The following is a 20,812-nucleotide window of genomic DNA, read 5'->3' as shown; positions in this document are numbered from 1 at the left end:
CCAGCACTAATTTTTAAATGTCCTTCCCTGCTGGTAAGAGTGCTTGGAAAGGAGAGCTTGCACCATCTAGTGGATCTAACAAGAGGCTTTTGGGTTTAATTTTTTGGTGGCCCTCCTTTAAAAAGAAGAAAGGAGCAATAATTTTTATGTAACGAATCTGCAGATTCTTTTGTGGAAACCCTATGTCATGAGAATGGTGTTGGCAACCCAGAATGAAGGCAGAGTCACTCCATGCCTCACAGTGCAAAAAACAAGGCACAGTATCGACCGTGCTGCTTGTTCCCTGGCGGTGTAAGGAAGGTCAGGCAGTGGGTGAATACATTACCTTGTCTCTTCAGCCAGTGCTTGGTGCTTAGATTCTTTTACTCATTAATTCAAAACATCCGTTCTTCCAATTATAGCCTCCCCATCATAGCAGGGAATTAGTCAAATCCTATTATTCCTGGGAGTTCCTCTAGTGCTCATTTGAACAATTAACTTACTCAAGAATGTACAGTATTCTCCTACCCAATTGGATAAATGAAGTTTTGGAAGCTTCCAAATTATTCCTTTGTTTTCCTTCAATAGAGATATTAAGTCTTTTCACAGGCTCTGGAAAATGTGTCTCATGTTGCAGGTGGTAGGAGACAGTATCTGTCAAGCGGGAGAACTTGATGACTGGGTGGGCAGTGGAGGGCCAGGGCTCTCAGTTTTGATTGGCTCTGTGAGCTGAAATGCCCGTCAGCCTCTTGGGTCCAGCGGCTGTTGTGTATCACTTGTAGAATTTTAATTCTGAATTTAATTCCAGGGATTGTCTAGTCCTAGCTCCTTATTTTCTTTGAAAAGAGCATATTTGGTCATTTTTATGTTCACAAAGCACTGCTCAGCCCAAATCAGGTTTTAAGAATGTTTTTGTTAACCCTCAGCAGTACCTTAAACAGCACCTGTGTAGTATAGATGTAGTTGGTGGCCCTGTTGACCTCCAGGAGACTTTGTGGTCACAGTTCATGGCCTGTGCATGTCAGAACCTGCAAGGGAAGCTCAACCCTCTCTGGAGGTTTTGATTTAACTAGATCAGAATGGGCCATGAGCATGGGTATTTTTGAATAGCTTCCCGGGTAGTTCTCACATGGAGCCAGGCTGGCGAACCACTGTTGTATGGAATTATTAAAAATGTGTCATGAAGTGGATGAGGTTGTGGCTCAGCGGTAGAGCACTTGCCTAGCATGAGTGAGGCCTGGGTTCCATCCTCAGCACCACATAAAAATAAAAAAATAAAAATGAAGGTATTGTGTCCAACTACAACTAATAAAATATTTAAAAAATGTGTCATGAAGCATTGGATTCCAAATTGAGTTTGGTAGAGTTGTGTGTTTTATGACTTTTAAGTGACGTCAGCATTGGGGACCTGTGTTTGCTCGCCAGCGTTCCCCTGGGGGCCAGGGAGCAGGACCTGCGCTGCCTGTGATTTTCCATCTGTCAGAGGTGCCGCAGGGGTGAGTCCCCGTGCAGGACTCAGGTCTGAGGCTGAGAGGGGTTCAGGGCCAGCCAGGAGCAGTGAGGCCTGAGGTTAGTGCTGCAGTCAGTGGCAGCTCAGGGTGTTGTTGTTACAGTGGTCCCCAGGAGAGCACTAGTTCCATGTCACCCTCGTCCCAGTGACAGTAGGAAGGTGGGTGGGGTGCCCAGCAAGTTCTTTGGCAGGCTGTTTTCTGGAGTTCAGTGCCTGATCTGTCCCTGGGGGCAGCTCTTTCCAGAAAACGTAGCTGAATTGGTTGAAAAGGGTCGGTGGGTTGGGAGGGAGCAGGGCAAGTCCTCTAAAGCCCTGCAACTGGATGGAACACCCATGGAAAACTGGGTCTTTACCTACATGGTCCAGATGGTTGATGCATCTTCTCAAAATAGTGTGAAGAAGATGACTCTTGGTATCAGGTGGACTTGAGTTGGAATCTGGTCCCTGCCACTTATTTTGTACTTTCAGGGCAACTTTTCAAATCTCCATTTTCTTCTTCCCTTCCTTTCTCTCTCTGTCTCTCTGTCCCCAGCCCCTCCCTTCTTCCCTCCCTCCCTGTCTTTCTTTGGGGATTGAACCTGGGGTGCTTTACCATTGAGTTACATCCTGAGCCCTTTTATTTTTTATTTTGAGACAGGGACAGGGGCTTGCTAGGTTGCTGAGGCTGGCATCAGACTTGCCATCCTCCTGCCTCAGCCTCTGAACTGATGGGATTACAGGTGTGTGCCACCATGCCCAGCTGTCCATTTTCTTATGTAAGAGAGCCCTAATGTTATGGTTTGACTATGCAGTGTCCCCCAGAAGCTCACTTGGGAGACAGTGTGGCAGTGTTCAGAGATGAAATGATTATGAGAGCTGTGACCTAATTGGTGGATGAATCCATTTGATGGATTAATAACTTGGAAGGACTGCTGTGTTGGGTAGAATTCTTGGCAGGTGGGATATGGCTGGATAAGAAGGTCACTAGGGTCTTGCCCTTGGGGATTGTATCTTCTCCCTGGCTCCGCCCTCTCTCTCTCTTTGCTCTTGGCTAAAGGGGAGCAGCTTTCCTCTACTGTGATCTCCTGCCATCTTCTGCCTTGATGTTTTACCTCGCTTTGGGCCCAAAGTGCTAGAGTTGACCAACCATGGACTGAACCTCTGAAACTGTGAGTTCAAATTACATTTTTCCTCTTGAAGTTGTAATTGTCAGATGTTTTGGCTATAGCAACAAAAAGTTGACTGATATACCTCATAACTACGTTGATAGGCCACAGTGAATTAACTTAGATAATGAGTATAAAGTGCCTAATACAATGGTTGGCACAGAGCCAAGACTTTGAAAGTGGTAGCTACTTTTGAAACTGCCATTAGTAGAAGTAATTAATGATGATGGTCATCAACAACACCTTCCCTCCCTTCCTTTGGAAATGGTAGCTTCATGACCTGTGTGTCCATTTGTCTTTCTGGTGGGGATGGCAGAGGGGTGTTGACCGAGCCCAGCTGGGAAAGGCACATTTGGCATTTTCCCTCCATATAGTTAATTTGTTATCATTTGGAGTCTCATCACACCAAGGCTTAAAACATAGTTACTCTCCTAGAAGAATTAAGTTTAATGATCACTCATCTTGTGTACATCCTGCTCTTACACTCAGAGGGAATAAGATATAGATTTTTCACTTAAACAGTGTGGAAGAGGCTTAATGGGCAAGGGAGGAAGTGTGATTATTCTGGTGTAAGTCACACCTGGTGCCATGGGTAGCAGGAAAGGTTGGACCACTGGGAAGCTGAGCACAGGAGAGGCCAGAATGGGTGACTGCAGGGTGGTGGGGGCCCAAATACAACAGCCATGAATGTTGCATTGCTGAATGGGGTTTCCTTTTAGGATTGCTTGTGTGTTGCCATGAGCTTATCTGGCCACCTCGTCACTTGCAGTGCTCTATCATAGGGATGCTGAGCCTGGATTATAAAGAAACCGTTTATGTGAAAAATCAATGCAAACTTGAGTTTGAGTAACTGAGGGACCTGAAGTGCAGTTTCAGAGAAGTCAGTACAGTTGGGGCTGGGGTTGTGGCTCAGCGGTAGAGCACTCACTTTGCACATGTGAGATCCTGGGTTTGATTCTCAGCACCACATACAAAAATAAACAAGTGAAATAAAGGTGTTGTGTCCAACTACAACTAAAAAATTAAAAAAAGAGAAAAGTCAGTACAGTCTGATCAAGGTATTAAGGGCCCTCCTTCCCAAAGAAAGAGATGGAGAAATATGAAACATGAGTCAGGCTGATGGACCAATCAGATAGCATCTTTATTACCAGTAAAACCAATGCTGGAATGCTACAGTGGTACAGCCACCTCAATGTTGATAGTACCTCAATTCACAATAGCTAAACTGTGGGAACAGCCTAGATGCCCTTCAACAGATGAATGGACATAGAAACTAAGATACATATAGACAATGGACTATTACTCAGCATTAAAGAAGAATGAAATATTAGCATTTCCAGATAAATGGATGGAGTTGGAGAATCTCATGCTAAGTGAAATAAGCCATTCCCAAAAAACCAAAAGTCAAATGTTTTCTCTGATAAGTGATACTGATCTATAGTTGGGGGAAGGGGCAAGGGAAGAATGGAGGAACTTTGGATTGAGCAGAGGGAAGGGAGAGGAGGGGGGTGTGGGTAGGGAGGAAGATGGTAGAATGAGATAGACATTATTACTTCTATGTATGGGTGTGATTGTGTGAATGGTGTGACTCTGCGGCATGTACAACCAGAGAAATGAAAAGTTGTACTCCGTTTGCATAAAAATTAAAATTAATAAAAATACAAAACTTATATTTTGGGGGGTAACACTCAATATCTTAAAGTTGTCATTTATTAGCAATTTAATCTATGAATGTAACTCAAGTAAAAAGACAAACAAACAAACAAACAAACAAAAAACCCAATGGTGGAGAATAGGGTTTGCCCACGTGGACAAGATTCTAGTCCATTAAACCCCAGAGTTAGAGGCACAAAGGCGCTGTAGTGTGGATGACTAGAGAGAATAATGTGTTCTTCCTTCCAGGAGCCTGGCTTCCAGAGCAAAGAGGAGGGGCAGGCTCCACCCCAGCTCACTAACCATGGAAATTATTTCCCTTATCCTGGGAAGAATGACCAAGGGAGGCTAAGAGGCTAGGAGGTCCTGCACGTGGGAGAAGACATTAAAAGTGGAGACGTCCTTTTCCTCTATCAAGTCTTTAAAAAAAAAAAGAAGAAGAAGAAGAAATCCAGCCTTTCTTGGTTCTAGCAAGTTTGGAAGTAATAATTAATACTTAGGGAAAAAAAGGAGCAGGGTGGTCAAAATGTCCCTCCCATACCAAAGAACTTGCAGAAGATGACCCAGACGCTCTACTTGGTTTTGAAAACCCCATCTAATCTGGCTCCTTCCAGCCTATTACCTTTCCTACTTCTCATGATTCCCAGTGCAAATTCAAAGTCAGATCAGTGTCATTGTTCTCTGCACAGACCGTTTCTTATTTCCTTGTTCCTGCTGGAGCAGTCTTTCTACTCCCTGTTTATCCAGACTGTCTGTCCAACGCGGATCTGTCTGTAAATTCCCTGTGCAAGCCCCACACTGGCGAAAGCCTTGCAGTTAGACACACACTGATTTCTTTCATCTCTAATCTGCCACCAACCTCTCCTGTGCCATGAACTTAGCCCTTGTGTCCTCACATGAGCTTTGACAGCTGTCCCCTGCGAGTACCTTGAGGGACAGAAGCTTCTAGTACTTCAGTTTGTCCTCAGCTGCTCCTATATAGTACATATGCAAAGCACTCCATAAACATGCAGTTGGCTAAATAAATGTAGCAAAAGAAGTGGTGAGGGGCTGGGGCTGGGGCTCGGTGGTAGAGTGCTTGCCTAGCACGTGTGAGGCACTGGGTTACATCTTCAGCACCACATAAAAATAAATAGAATAAAGGTATTGTGTCCACCTACAACTAAAAAAAAAAGGCGGTGAGCACCCTTCTTGCTCTATTAGAGTGGAGCAGTGTGTAGGTTATCCTGGAAAATAAAATCACCAAGGCAAAGAGCTAACCTTTCCTTGTTGCTAACATGGAATTAAGAGAACCTCAGAATTTTGGAGCCAGTAAGGTACGCCATCTGGTTCCTCATTATCACTTTACAACTGAGAAACGAAGGCTCACAATTTGGAAAGAAATTCAGAGTCTTCAAGCTTTAGGGTTGTCGGAGAAGTAAGGCTACAGCACAGACCGACTTACAGTTCTTTGATATTAGGGAGGAGGAGGCACAGTGACTGTGTACACGGAGGAGGATGCAGAGGAGGAGGAGGATCAACCGTGCATGGAGGAGGGGGTGGAGAGGAGGAGGAAGAGGAGTGGTGACCGTGCTATGGCCCCCATCTACAAACGCGTGGCTCTCCCAACCTGCTTCCATCTAGAGACAACAATCAGGACCTGAACGACTATCACCAAGGTCCCTGCAGGTCTGGTGACACCAGAGGTGTCCCTGCTAGCCTACTTCTCCTGATTCCTCTTTCACTCTTCCTGTGAACTAATACCTCTATAGTCTCACCTCCTACCTCATAAATCTCACATCCTACACTCACCCTCTTTGTCCACCATTAGAAACTGTAGACCCTTATGCAAACCTACTATTTGTATAGTAGACATTCACCAAATATGTCATTTCTGTTTATTGTGACAAAACTGTAATAATCTAAACAAGAGCCATTTGGTTTAAGGCTGCATAGTGTTTGCATTGGGTGCTGTAAATATTGATCTTCTCCTTAAAGGAGAGGTATTGGTATCCTGCAGGGACACTAGAAACTGTAATACCTTGGATCTGTACTGCTAGAGAGAAAGACACACAGACAACATGAAAAACAAGGGAAGACATACCTGGAACAAACCAAGATGCCACAATAATAGAATCCATTGATAGCACAGTAGATGAAACGTCAGAGAAGGAGTTCAGAATGTACTTAATTTTAAGAGAGCAAATACAGGCAACAATTGATCACTCCAACAAAGAGAAAAGAGAGGAAATACAGGTAGCAAAATATTACTTCAAGAAAGATTCTAAAAACAAACAACAACAAAAACCCAATAGAAATCCTTGAAGGAAACAATAAGCCAAATAAAAAATTCAATAGAAAGCATCACCAACAGGTTAGATCACTTGGAAGACAGAACTTCAGGCAATGAAGACAAAATAAATAATCTTGAAAATAAACTTGACCACATGGTGGAGATGATAAGAAACCATGAACAGAACCTCCAAGAATTATGGGACAACAGGAAAAAACAAAAATCTAAGAATTATTGGGATAGAGGAAGGTATAGAGATACAAACCAAAGGAATGCATAGTCTCTTCAATAAAATAATATCAGAAGATTTCCCAAGCATGAATTTCCTGGAAAATAAAATACAAGAGGCTTACAGGACACCAAATGTACAAAATTACAACAGACTTGCACTAAAGCACATTATAATGAAAATGCCTAGTATACAGAATAAAAGTAGAATTTTAAAAGGTGCAAGAGAAAAATTTCAGATTACTTATGGGGGAAACCAATTTGGATCTCAGCAGATTTTTCAACCCACACCATCAAAGCTAGGAAATACTGGAACAATATATACCAAGCTCTGAAAGAAAATGGATGCCAACCAAGAATCTTATATCCAGCAAAATTAAGCTTCAGATTTGATAATGAAAAAACGAAACCTTACACTAAGAAAGGCTACACTACAGAACATTCTTGGCAAAATATTCTATGAAGAGGAAATGAAAAACAACAATGAAAATCAGCAAAGGGAAGAACTACTCTAAAGGAAAAGCCAATCAAAGGAGAAACCAAGTCAAGTTAAAAACCAAAAATAAACCAAAATGACCAGAAATATAATAATAACCCTGAATGCTAATGCCCTAAACTCATCAATTAAAAGACATTGACTAAATTAACAAACAAACAAACAAACAAACAAACAGTATAGTGTCTTCAAGAGACTCATCTCACAGGAAAAGACATCCGCAGATTGAAGGTGAAAAGTTGGTTAAAAAAAAAACATATCACTCACATGGACTGTGCAAACAAGCAGGGGTTTCCATCTATATATATCAAACAAACCCTTTTCAATTTCAAGAAGCAAATAGACCAAAACACAATAATACTGGGTGACTTTAACACACCTCTCTCACTACTGGATAGATCTTCCAAACAAAAACTAAATAGAGAAACTGTGGAAATCAATGATACAATCAATGATTTAGACTTAACAGACAGATATAGGGTATTTTATCCTTTATTGAATGAATATACCTTTTCTCAGCAGCATATGGACCTTCTCCAAAATAGACAATATGTTATGCCACAAAGCAACTCTCAGAAAAAAAATAGAGATACTATCCTGTATTCTATTAGATCATAATGGAATGAAATTAGAAATCAATGATAAAATAAAAAATAGAAGCTACTCCAATTTCTGGAGACTAAATAATATGATATTGAATGAACAGTGGATAGCAGATGACATCAGGGAGGAGATAAAAAATTCTTAGAGGTAAATGAAAACACCAATATAACATATCAAAATCTCTGGGACACTATGAAAGCAGTGCTAAGAGGAAAGTTCATTGCATTAAGCTCATTCATTAATAGAATAAAAAATCTACAAATAAATGACCTAACATTACATCTCAAAGCCCTAGAAAAAGGAGAAATCAACACCAAAAGTAGTAGAAAACAGGAAATAATTGAAATCAGAACTGAAATCAATGAAATTGAAAAGCAAGAAGTAATTCAAAAACTGACAAAATGAAAAGTTTGTTTTTTAAAAAAATAAAATTGTTAAACCTGTAGCTACACTAATGAAGAGGAGAGAAAAAACTCAAATTATTAGAATTCATGATGAAAAGGAAATATCACAATGGACACTATTGAAATACATAAGATAATCAGAAATTATTTTGAAAATTTATATTCCAATAAAATAGAAAAATCTCGAAGACATTGACAAATTTCTAGAAACATATGATCTATCCAAACTGAATCATGAGGACATACACAGTTTAAACACATCAATTTTAAGCAATGGAATAGAAGTTGCCATCAAAATCCTACCAACAAAGAAAAGCCCAGGACCAGATGGATTCTCAGCTTGAGTTCCACAAGACCTTCAAAGAAGAACTAATACCAATACTCCTCAAATTATTCCATGAAACAGAAAAGGAGGGAACCCTTCCAAATTCTATGAGGCTAACATCACCCTGATACCAAAACCAGGCAGAGACACATCAAGGAAAGAAAACTTAAGACCAATATCCTTGATGAACATAGACACAAAAATTCTCAGTGAAATTCTGGCAAATCGCATACAAAAACATATTAGATAGATAGTGCACCACAATCAAGTGGGGTTCATCCTAGGATTGCAAGGTTGGTTTAACATATGGAAATTAGTTCTTTGACATTAGCTTAGCTATAGAGTGTTTAGATGGTGGCTTCACGTCACATTAGGTGTGCTTTTCCATTATCTTACAGAGCCTCCCTTCTTTCTGCTTTCACCAAAGTCTATGCAGGAAGGCACTTTTCACAGATGCTTTCACTACTTCTCACCGTTGACCTTCTATATGACAGGTCTCCCTTTGGCAGTGGGGAGCAGAGGATGGGAGTCTGAAGCATATCACATGACTTGCCGTGGTCCTCAGATGCTAAGGATGAAAATGCAGGTGTCTTATATTCCCACTACAGAGCCTTTTCTACCGCCCCTCGATGCCTTTGTCGTCTTTAGACTATCTGTAGACCCGAGAGAATCATGGCTTAGAGAGAGGCTCATTGGTGGTTCCCTGATCAGCAAAGGGAAGGAGCAGGGAAGGTGAGTGCTGAACCATCAGGGTAGATGTCAGGGGCAGAGCCAGCATGGGGGAGGGCTTCTGGCTTGCTGAGTCCTGGGAGAGGATGGCGATGCCCTTTGCCAGTGTGGACTGGAGGTGGGAGATGAATGGCAAGCCGCCTGAGCAGCTGTAGGCCCCCTGTCCCAGGCCAGTCTTTCCCAGGATGGCTCTGTGAGTTGCTTTGGATTGTAGAGTTCTCATGGCATCAGGGTCACATTTAGCTCTTGTGCAGAATTATCAACTAAATAAGCACAGTGTTTTGGTGGTTTCATTATAAAAATTTAAGATTTTTAATTAAAATATGAACTGTTGACATTGACTCTTATTTAGCAAAATTGATGTATACATAATCCGTGTAATTGTATATAAGCTTAAGCTGTGTCTTCAAATAGTCATCATGTTAATGAATTAGGGAGTCAATTTGGTAGATAACAATTAGCACTTGAAATAGAATAAAATAGAAAGTATCAGATGTACTGTACTTCATACTGGAGAGTATTGTGTGTTACCGTTAGGTTTATTTCTGATGATGAATCATGGTTAAAAGAAGTTTGGAAACCCCATTGCTGTGCTGGGAGGGGTATTGAGAATGGTTACTGGATTGATCTTCATATTACACTTCTGCTTTATTATGAACTGCACATATTAGCTGCTCTTATTATGAAACCTTCATTTATTAATGAATTCATTCAGCAGACATTTTGAATACCCATTATATCCAGGCACTGCTCTAAAGGTGGGGGAGGAGATCTCTATTAAAATTTACTTACACTGCAAACGTCCTGTTTTCAGGGAAAACCCCCTGTTGGCTTGCACAAGGGTTGGCTGTAGGGAAAATCCCCTGAATGGTCCTTCCCAGCTCCACACATCACTTCTGTTTAAGTTGTGGCCAGTATATGGACAGCCACATCTAGAGGCAAAGCAAGCATTTTTTTGGTTTTGTTTTTATACTATCAAGTGAAAGTTTCTTCTTAAGGAAGGACAGGAGAACGAATACTGGGAAGACATTGAATCATGCCTGCCACAAACCTCAGGACTTCTTACATGTTGATCAGGTTTTGTTTCCTTGATGGGAAGTGGAAGTTTCTTTTCTAATCCTTGGAAAGGCTTGGAGACCTGCAGCGCCTGCTGAGGTTGCGCATAGAAGAGATGGAGTTCACATTTCTCTTGCCAGACTTTGTGCCCTGGCATGGGACTGTGTCCACCCTTAGGAAAGGGGGAACCTTTATTTAATTGGCAGAAGTTACCTTCTGCTCAGGCTAAGTCATTTGCTTATCGAACCGTGGGCCTAGGGGCTACTCTTTTACTAACAAGTGGAAAGCCCTACATGGGCTGGTCTTGGCTGAGAGGCAAGCTCTCAGGAAGCCTAGAGGTGGTCATGAGTGTTGACCCTCGCCATGCCTGATTCTGCCCCTTCTCCTAGGACAGCTCGTCTCACCTAGTTTTATAATTTTTCATATTGTAGAAGGCAGGTGACAGAAGGGCATTCAGGGTCTTACCACACCACATAGGCAGAATGTGTAGCGCTTGGCCCGGTGCTGCACGGCCTCCTCTCTGACCTCTCTGCAATGCCACATGTCACTTCTTTCCCATTGTAGGAGAGGAAATTAGGGTTATAAATTAAGCTTACATTTACTTTTGATTTGAAGTGGGAAATGAGATTTCTTTCTTTTTTAAAAAAAATTTCAACAAGTGCATGAGGGAGATAATGTTGTACCAAAGGATTCGGTTCTTAAGTATCAGAACTATGAAAAGATAGGGAAGGCCCCACCCTCCCGACACACAGAGAAATTTAAAAAAAAAAAAAGAAACTCACACAAAACCCACCTTATCTAAGGAAGCCAGGTGGTATTTGCCTCAGAAACAAATGTAGAGAGAGGAGGGAGATCTGGTCTGAAAGTTGGTGTGAATCCCTTATTCTCTCCCTGTACTCTCCTAAGAGAACATTAAAAATTTATTACCAACAAATGCCCTGCAAGTTTTTCTTCAGGTAGTCATAAGAAAACCAAAAAGCAAGGAAAACGAAAAAGGAGTTAAGCCTGTTATTCTCCCTTCCTGCTCTAATTTTCCCTCGCCCCACACTTGAAGGGCCCCGTCTCTCCTCATTTCCGTGTTGGACTTGCTTTCTGACAGGGCTCTTCTGTGATTAGCCAGTGCCAGATGATCAGCAGGTTTGGGATAACAGAAAAAAATGACCACAATGACTAGAATTGTTGAATTTGTTGGGCAGACACCTGCCTGTTTTCTGTCTTCTCATTGTGTTGAGGTCTTTCTGTGGCTTGTGGAACATAATCCAGGAGTGAAAACAGTCTTTTATCATCAGAACTTGCTTTTGTTATACTTTTGCTATCTAGGAAGGCTGGTCTGAATTTAAAATTCCATCTCTGGATGCTGCATTTAGTCCAGAGGCCAACCGAGTTGCTGTGGGTAGAGCAGCAGGCATGAGACACCACCTTTCCACCTAGGGACCTGCTGTTGGAGACTCTGGACCATACACCGTTTCCCCTCTAGGGCTGGCTTGAAAGTCCTTCTCGTCTGAATTCAGGAGGAATGGAGGAGACCACAGAAGCATGTCTTTTTTTCCCAGTGGATCTCTTTTCCAGGTTGCCATAATTCAAGACTGTGGCATGAGTTAAGCTTTTTATTTTGTATGAAGAGTTATTTTCTATAAATAGAAAATTTCCTCTGTTGTTTAAGTATTATCAGATTAACTAACTGCCCTGCTAATGAAGGCATCCCCCAACATGAAAACCAAGTGTTTTTTTTCCCCCTAGTAACTGGGCTACTGATTTCCATCTTAACACATTTATTGATTGTTCTTTGAGTGTCTTGATGGTACATCACGCCCTTTGAGAACTCACTATAGGTCAGATGCAGTTTCTGAAGAAAGTTTACAATCTTAAAAGCATTAAGAAAACTGAGAAAGAGAATTGACTTAGCCTAGACTTTGGAAGCTAAGGAGTTTAATAAGAATTCCAGAATAGGAAAGAAAGTTGAATCAGGTGCAGTTGGTGCATCCCTGTAATCCCAGTGATTTGGGAGGCAGATACACAGGAGGTTGCAAGTTTGAGGCTAGCCTCAGTAATTTAGGGAGACCCTATCTAAAAAATAAAAAGGACTCAGTGGGTGCTCAGTGGTAAAGTACTTCTGGGTTCAATCCCCAATACTAAATACATACATTACATATATAGGAAGAAAGAAAGAAACCTAGTTGACTTTGGGGAGTAGCATTTCTCCATCACCATTTCTTGAGGGGAGGAGGGCAAGGCAAAGCGCAGTTGAAAGGCAGCAGGTGGAATCTCCTTTTGTAATGAGGAATGATTCTTCTGATTCAAAAGACTTTGAGCTACTCCTGAGCTGTGTTGCCACAAGAAGCCCCATGAGCTGCTCTGAGTTTAGAGGAGGCTGCATGGGTGCCTGTGTCCCAGCTGTCTGGCCTCAGACCTGCTTTCCTCTCTGAGCCCGTCCCAGCCTGGGTTGATTCTGTGAGCTTGCTCCCTGCCCTTTCATTTAGGATCTTTCCTGCTCCGTTCATCTGGAATCAGTTCCCATCAGATTGTGTGGTCTCAAAGCCCCGAAACAGTATGCTTAGCAGAGCCCCTAAATAAACAGCAGGTGCTCAACAACTGTCAAGGATTTGCTGTTTTTATTGTTTTTCACATTGCAACTAGAACGTTTGAATCAAAACGAAGCTTTCTGGAACAGTTAATAAATGGGAAAGGGGGAATCAAGTGACCTTTGGAATACTCAGATCTTTCCTTTTGAGCTAAAATACCCTCAAATTTCTTTGTTAATCTGGACCTCAGAGCCATGCTTAGAAATAATTTCATATGTAATATTTTGGGTATTTCTATAGCTAAACTGTATTGGATGATATTCAAATACAATGGATCATACATTTGATTGTACTTTGATGAGTTATAATCAAGTTATAATCAAGGATACACATGATTCAAACCAACTGCAGGAAAGGAAGCTGTAGCCCTTTGTTCACTATTCATAGAGAGAGAGAGAGGTTTATGATGGACAAGAGACAAAAATATATGAGAGCAGTGACCCTTCAGGTTGGCCAGCTGTAGTTGCAGTGTGGACCCTGTGGACTTCAGGCCATTTTTGCTGGCAATGACAGCTGTATTTCTGCTCTCAAATATTGGTCAACTGGACCTGTTGGGGGTAGAGCAAGGTCTAAATGGGCCCACATTGGCAAATATAGAAGAAGAAATGTTTTAGAGGGTTCCCGTGTCCCCTCTAACTCCAACTTGTTCTAGGACACACTTATTCCTTGGGACTGTCTCAGCCTGTTTCCTGTGACCATGTTAGCATCTCTTTGTTTTAGTCAGCTATTTCGCTGCTGTGACTAAGATCTTGCCAGAACAATTTTAAAGGAGGAAAAGTTTATTTGAGGGCTCATGGTTCAGAGGTCTCAGTCCATAAGAGGTCAGCTCCATTCCTTGGTGCTCAAAGTAAGACAGGACATAATGGCAGAAGAGTGTGGCAGAGAGAACTAACTCACATGAGGATCAGAAAGCAGAGAAAGACTCCACCCTCCAGATACCAATATATATATACAGAAAGCCACACCCCAATTCCCATCTCCTCCAGCCACACCCCACCACTTCAGTTACCACTCAGTTAATCCCTACCAGGGGATTAAATAACTGATTGGATTAAGACTCTTACAACCCATTCATTTCTTCTCTGAACCATCTTGCATTGATTCACACGTGAGCTTTTGGGGGACACACCTCACATCCAAACCATAATACTCCTAATTCTGAAAAATGCTTGAGAGGAATGGGGGAGAGGAGTGGAAATAAAAAAGCTCACTTTTAAAATAAGAGCTATTGTACATCTCCCCAAATATGAACAGACAGACACAGATTACATTTGTCATTTTTTGCCCCAATTGGGCATATTTTAAACTAATGCCCCCAAACAGAAAATAATAGTCATCTTTTACTGAGACTCTTTGTATTGAAATTTATGCCCATTGTCTTTAATCCTCTCAATACTCTGAAAGATAGTGGACTATTCATTTTACAGAGGAGGAAGCAGGCCCAGATAGATTAAATGATACAATCAAGATCATGCAGGTAATGAATGTTAGGACTTGAACTTGAGTCTGTCTAGCTACAAAGCTTGTGTTCTTTTCTGAAAACCACGCTCTCCTATCTTCCACTCCCTGTTTCCTCCCAAATCTCCTTTTCTACTCAGTGCTGACAGCAATATTCTCTGAAAGGCTGACATCACTCCATAACCCCAGGATAGAACTCTTGAAGGTTTAGATGTTGGAATTTCACACTGCTTTTGGTTTCTGCATATAACAGCAAAGCATTCAAAACTGCCTGTCTGTCCCCGGCATTTAACACAGAGCTTTCACATGGGCTTGACAAATGTCTGTTGAAGCGCGCCATCCCTAGTACCTGGTACCTTCCCATTGCCAGGAAGTGTAAAAGCTAAGAACCCCAAAAGGAGTAGCATCTGTAACAAATGACAATACTCATGGTAAAGCCATCTCTACTGAGAACAAAATGGGAAATACAAAAATCAAACCCAAGTTATAGGAGTGTCCTGAGGAGGGTGGTGTGTAGGAACCATGTTAATTCACACACCTCACACTTGGGCCAGCCGCAGTCATGGAGAGCATGCACTTGGTGAGGAAGCCTCCTGGTCCAGGAAGTGCCACCATTGCTGTGGCACAAAGGGTGGCACTGTGCCCTCCCCCCCCCATGTCTCTAATGCCGGGTTCCCCCCTGGTCACCCCCAGCCCCACTTTACACTGGGAAGATGGAGAGGGGCTTCTCCACACAGGGGCTGGAAGGGCCCTGAAAAGCCATTTGTTCCCTGTTGCCCTTTTCTCCCTGAAGGTATAGTTTGCTATACTTCCGTGTTTGATGTATCACAGATGCTTTGAAGAAATGCTGGGAAAGGGGCACACGCTGGCTTTATTTTCACTGTATGTTTTCAATTTATGTTGCCCAAGTCCTCAGTGTAGCCTTCATTTTCATTTCCTCCGTTCTCAGGAATAAATAACCAAACTTACTGACTTTGAATGTCACCTCCACTCACCTCCCCAGCCTGCCTCTGGCGGTGGCATCAGTAGTCTGTGGCCTTGAGGTCCAGGAGCAGAAGGGAAGCATGAGGGGGCCTGGAGGGAGGGAGCCTGAATCATCAGCGCAGACTATTTTCAGACCTTGAATGATTGAACGTTTTCTGTCCTGAGTTTTTGGCTGGAACTGAGGGGCTGCCCACTGAGAGCCAGGGCGTCTGTGCCTTCCCTTTCTGTACTTGAATGTTCTGTGGGTGCTCGGTGTCCTTGGAGTCCCTCAAGCTGCTGCCCTTGCCTGCGTGGGTGGACCAGCCTTGGGCTTGCACCCCGTCCTCTCTATGCAGGGGTTCTCTCTATGCGGTTCACCCTTGTCTTGGCCCGTCCAGCCCCAGCATTCCTTTCCCCTCTGCTGCTGTGTGTGAGTCACATTCTCCTAGGTCTCACCTGTTTCCTCACTTTGGTTGAAGCCACTAGGGGTAAGGACTCATAGGTGACCCACCAGAACTAGCCATTAGCTAGTTTTCTCCTCTGACATCAAAAGAAAAGCCAAGGAAAGGTGGCTTCTAACTTGGAGAGGGTGTCACAGTCACCCAACCCCACTGCCTGCCACCTACCTGAGTGACAGAAGGTAGGATCCATCTGTTTGCTGCAATGTGACTGGATCACCGAAAAACAATTAGCAGGTGGGAAATTTATTTTCCAGGACACACATAAACCAGCCATTATAGGGAGGATTCTGGTGCTAATTTAGATGCAAATGGAGTTGCCCAACTAGAGCTGATTACAGAAAGGTCAGGATGTCTGTATGCTCAATTTCACTCCTACGCATTAAGTTAATGTGCTGCTGCAATTGTGGGCATGATGGCTGCGCCTGGGTCTGGCCTTAATTTTTTTTTTATAGAATTTTGATTTTGTAGAAGTGGAACGTGACACGTGGTGTCACCTCCTCCACCCATCTCCTTTTAAAAAAGAAAACAAACTGCCCATTTATGAAAAACTTGAAATTCTAATAAAAAAGATACACTTGGAGTTCTTAGGCAAAGATAAAAAGTAGTTAAGTTGACTGAAAACTAGTTGATATCGTGTTCAGAGGACTGATATCGATCATGTGTGCACTTCTTCCAGGCCAGAGCATGTTGGGTTATGTCCTGGAGGATAGACCCTGGGGACAAGCTGGTGGGTGATAGAATGGGAATTGTGCCAGATGTTCTGGACTTCTTGTGGTCAGAAATGTGTTTTGTGCATTTGCATATGTACATGTATAGATCTGTGCATATACATATATATATTTACTGGAAATATGAGCAAAGCACATATAAATGATACTGAATTTTATGTATTTCCAACAAAATATGTGTGCAAATATTTCACAAAACAGCACTTGCTCTTACTACAATCAGTGTATATTAACATTTTCTGTTTGAATCTAGTCTAAACTGTTAGTGAACCAATAATACATTGAATCCACTCACCCATTTTTGGGTGTGAAACTGTCCTTTCAAAAGCAACCATTTAGGAGATTAGCAAAGGCACCTGGCATGAAGAGGGACCCAGACAAGGGCTGGAGGAGGTCAGAGAAAATGGGTGAAGATTTTATTTCAAAGGATGGATGGAAATTGGACTCGACTAATAAAGTCAGAGACCTCTTCTCGAACCTGAAAAGTAAGCACATCAGAGTGCCCACACAGATGGGTTCTGAAGGTCCAATTATCCTTATCTTGCCAAGGACAGTTATTTGAGGAAACCCAGTTTTCTTTAGGCCATTTTGGTCATTGTGGTCTGCTGTTGGTATGAAGTAACATTCGTATCCTTAAACTTTATTACTGATGTGATGTGGTGCTAAGGTGCAGTTTCTGTGTAAGCTCATACCTACCTGCAGTTCGTGTGGGAACCAGTCAGTGAACGTTGGTGGTCATCTGTGAGACATGGGTCTTCCCTACACTCACACTCAGTGTCCTTTGTCCCTGGAGCACGAGGTCTGCTGTCTTCCTGTCTGGCTCCTGCCACGTCAGGGCTGTCTGCCCAGCAGAGCATCTTTCCTCTGGTGGTTTCTCGTCAGCTCTCAAGTGATCACACTCAGGCTCTGGTCTCATCCTCGTTCAGGAGGTTGCCTATTGGGAGGGATTAGAAAAAGTTTCTGAAAGTAAGATAATGGGGTAGGAGAAGATTTTCCTGGATAAAAGGCTTCTGAAGGCTCCCAGGACATGGTGGGGAGAAGAGATGGGAAGGGAACCAGATTTTCCTGGTTAGAGTATTAGTTTAAGGTGAATGTGACCTTGATTTTTAAGGAGTTTGCAACTTGATACTTAGTGAAATTGGGTCTTTAATATTTATAGCCTGTTATGTAAACCCTGCTCCTCCAAGTCTCTCTTAAATCCTCTTAGCTTATTAATGACAGCTTTGATTTCTAAAAAGAAATCAAATCTTCCATTTATTCAGCCTAAGAGTAGTAAACAATAGCTGCTTAATGCCTTCCTTTCATGTTAGCCCCCCAAGACTGGGGCTTATGTTCTAAGGAGTTTATTGCTGGGCTTTTGAGCTTATTAAGGTCATGTGTAACTTAAGGGGGAAAATCTGATGATGCATGATTGGTCCAAAAGCAACTCCTTGAATTCTATGTGACATGTCAGTTCAGCTGTGTCGGTAGTTAAGTTGAAACTATGGTATTAAAGAACTGCACACGTGGCCTATTTGGAAGGATTACACAGTTGTACTTTTTTTCTAGTGATCAAGCTCACTAGGAAATTAGACTTCTGCCTAAATCATTTTGGATTAACTTTCTGCTGAATAGCCCAAGGTTGCAGTAGTCAAGTGGATGTGAGCTAATGGGACTACATGTTTGGAGTGGTTGGGTTCATTTGCCCCTAGGTATGCTTCATGACACCCATTATTTTAGAGTTATTTATAAAAGAAAGTTTTTTTGGGCTGGGGGCATAAGTTAGTGGCAGAGTGCTTACCTCGCACTTGCAAGGCCCTGTGTTCAATCCCCAGCACCTTCACCCACCCCCGCACCCCCCAAAAAAGTCCTTAGTTTTCTGGGCTGTCAGGATACACATAGAAAATAAGTAAGAATTTAAAGATAAGCTCAACTCTGGCAAATGTAAATCACCAGATCCTTAGGGGCTCTTGTTCACTCAGGAGTAAGTACTGACTGTATACCAGGTTTGGACACGGGACTGGAGTAATGAAGAAAAAGACACAGTGTGTCCTGGGACAGCCTTAGAAGTGCCACACACATAGGAATTGCATGGGTAGAAGCAGTTTGTTGGAGGGGCAGGAGCGGTCTAGGAGAAGCACTCCTCTCAGTGTGGGCACCTGCCAAGTGCTTGATGCTTCCCTGTTTCCACAGGTGTGTTTGGGCTACAGGGAGCCCTTTCAAGACAGTTAGATGAGCAGGGCATGTTGAATTTTGAGGCTCCCACTGGTGGTGCCGACCTGGGGGAAGGCTGTACTCTGGGACTTTGCCCAGGCCACTCAGGGAACTGCCGTGTGAGTTTGAGTAGATTCTAGAAGAGCAAATACAAATGGACTTCATGAGCATGCCTTGTTTAGAATAAAGAAAGCAGACTGCTGATTTGGTAATATCTTATCCACCTGGACTCATCTTTCTAGAAGAGCTGAACACCAAGAACTTTTAAAAAAGTAACTTGAACAGCCAAAATAGATAGCGCCAAGTGTTTACGCACAGATGCATCACTCAGGGCCTATCTGCACGTATCTAGCAGCTCTGGACATCTGGTTTCTAAACTCATCTGTGGGTTTTGAAAGCTGAGAATTAAAAGTGGAAGAGGAATGTAGTATAAAAGGAAAAGCACAGTAATAGTATAATAAAGTGATAGCTACCACTTTTAAAGGGAGGAAGAAAGAAGATAAACCAGAAAAGAGACAATATAATCCCTCAAAAAGTATTGCCCTCTGTTTCATTTGGAATCAAGTCCATTGGACTCACGGCAGGGAACTTTCTAAGATTTCCAGGGTGTGCCTTTGGAATCTGAAAGCTCAAACCATTTCTTTGGTGATTTTCTTGCATTTGAGTCTGGATGTTTCTGTACCCAGGTAGAGCAAGTGATGACCCTGGCAGTGACTGCTAGTCATTAAGACATATGTTACGTCACACTTTTAGGAGAATAAAGAAGCATGTGCTCCTTAAAAAATTTCCCCCCCCAAATTTTTTTTGTACCAGGGATTGAACTCAGGGGCACTTAACCATTGAGCCTCATCTCCCACCCTATTTTGTGTTTTATTTAGAGACAGGGTCTCACGAGTTGCTTAGGGCCTTGCTAAGTTGCTGAGACTGGCTTTGAACCATGATCCTCCTGCCGCAGCCTCCAGAGCCGCTGGGAATACAGGCATGTGCCACAGCATCTGGACCCAATCAAAATATTTAAGGTTCAGATTTTGATGCTTCAAGCATGATATCTTCAGTTCTTTGAAAAACTAGACTCTTCAGAGTCTTATTCACTGAGAGATTGTTTTTACTGCATGGGGAAAATCATATAGGTTAGAACATATTAATTTGTATTATAAAAAGTCACAGTTACTGTATTAAGTAGTAAGTGCCTGTAGTACTTTGAAATAATACTATAAAAAGTTGACTTGAAACTCTTCAGAAACATGTTTGAACATCCTTTGCACTTTATTGTATTATCATTTTGTTTGTTATGGTCCATGTTCCTGGACATAAAATATGTTCCATGTTTCCAGCTGCTTTTACATAGTAGATCCCAGTAAATATTTATTGCATGACTAATAATGAAACAAGTTACCTCAGACTTTCTGATTAACCAACCATGTAAATACTTTTCATAATCTTTTTTCCCCATTTTTGATTACACGTATTTGAACCGTATCTGATGAGTAGAGTTTTCATAACACTTGAATTGCTTCTTTCCACTTTTTTTTTTTTCATTGAATTGAAGCTTGGAGGCAGCCTGAGGTGTTCTGCCATGTGAGTAGGTGGTGGGCACCTTTGTCTGGCCTGTCCTGCAGTGGCCAGTGCTGGGTTTGGGGAGGCAGTGTCGCAGCATGGAGAGGCACTCCCCTGTGCTCACTCTCTTCTGTCCCAGGTGACTGTGGAGGAGGTCATGACCACAACTGCCTACCTGGACCTTTTCCTGCGCAGCATCTCCGAGCCAGCATTACTTGAGATCTTCCTACGGTTTATCCTGTTGCACCAGCACGAGAATGTCCACATTCTAGACACTCTCACCAGCCGAATCAACACCCCATTTCGGGTAAGGAGAGCCCAGGAGGAAGGGAACTTGTCACTTGGATTCCTGGAGAGTTTGTTTTGGTAATGAAATTATGAATATTCTCTCTTCTTTCCTTCCCTAGTCTTCCCCCACCCTTTTTTTCTTTTTCTCTCACATCCATTACCTTCTTTTTAATTGTATAGAG

At 42.4% G+C, this 20,812-nt stretch overlaps 1 protein-coding gene across 5 annotated transcripts in view; it reads left to right on the top strand.

The window, feature by feature from the left end:
• Fhip1a (FHF complex subunit HOOK interacting protein 1A) overlaps positions 1–20,812 on the top strand; it is a 238,510-nt gene that overhangs the window by 180,256 nt on the left and 37,442 nt on the right. For all 5 annotated transcript variants that reach the window (XM_040293192.2, XM_005337599.5, XM_078022036.1 and 2 more), the window contains one exon: positions 20,482–20,649. In XM_040293192.2, the coding sequence (XP_040149126.2) occupies positions 20,482–20,649 (168 nt within the window). The remainder of the gene's footprint in view (positions 1–20,481; positions 20,650–20,812) is intronic.

The sequence above is a fragment of the Ictidomys tridecemlineatus genome, chromosome 9 (genome assembly GCF_052094955.1).
Source record: "Ictidomys tridecemlineatus isolate mIctTri1 chromosome 9, mIctTri1.hap1, whole genome shotgun sequence".
Lineage (NCBI taxonomy): Eukaryota > Metazoa > Chordata > Mammalia > Rodentia > Sciuridae > Ictidomys > Ictidomys tridecemlineatus.
Note: the sequence above shows the minus strand (reverse complement) of the source record. Positions and strands in the feature narration are given on the sequence as shown.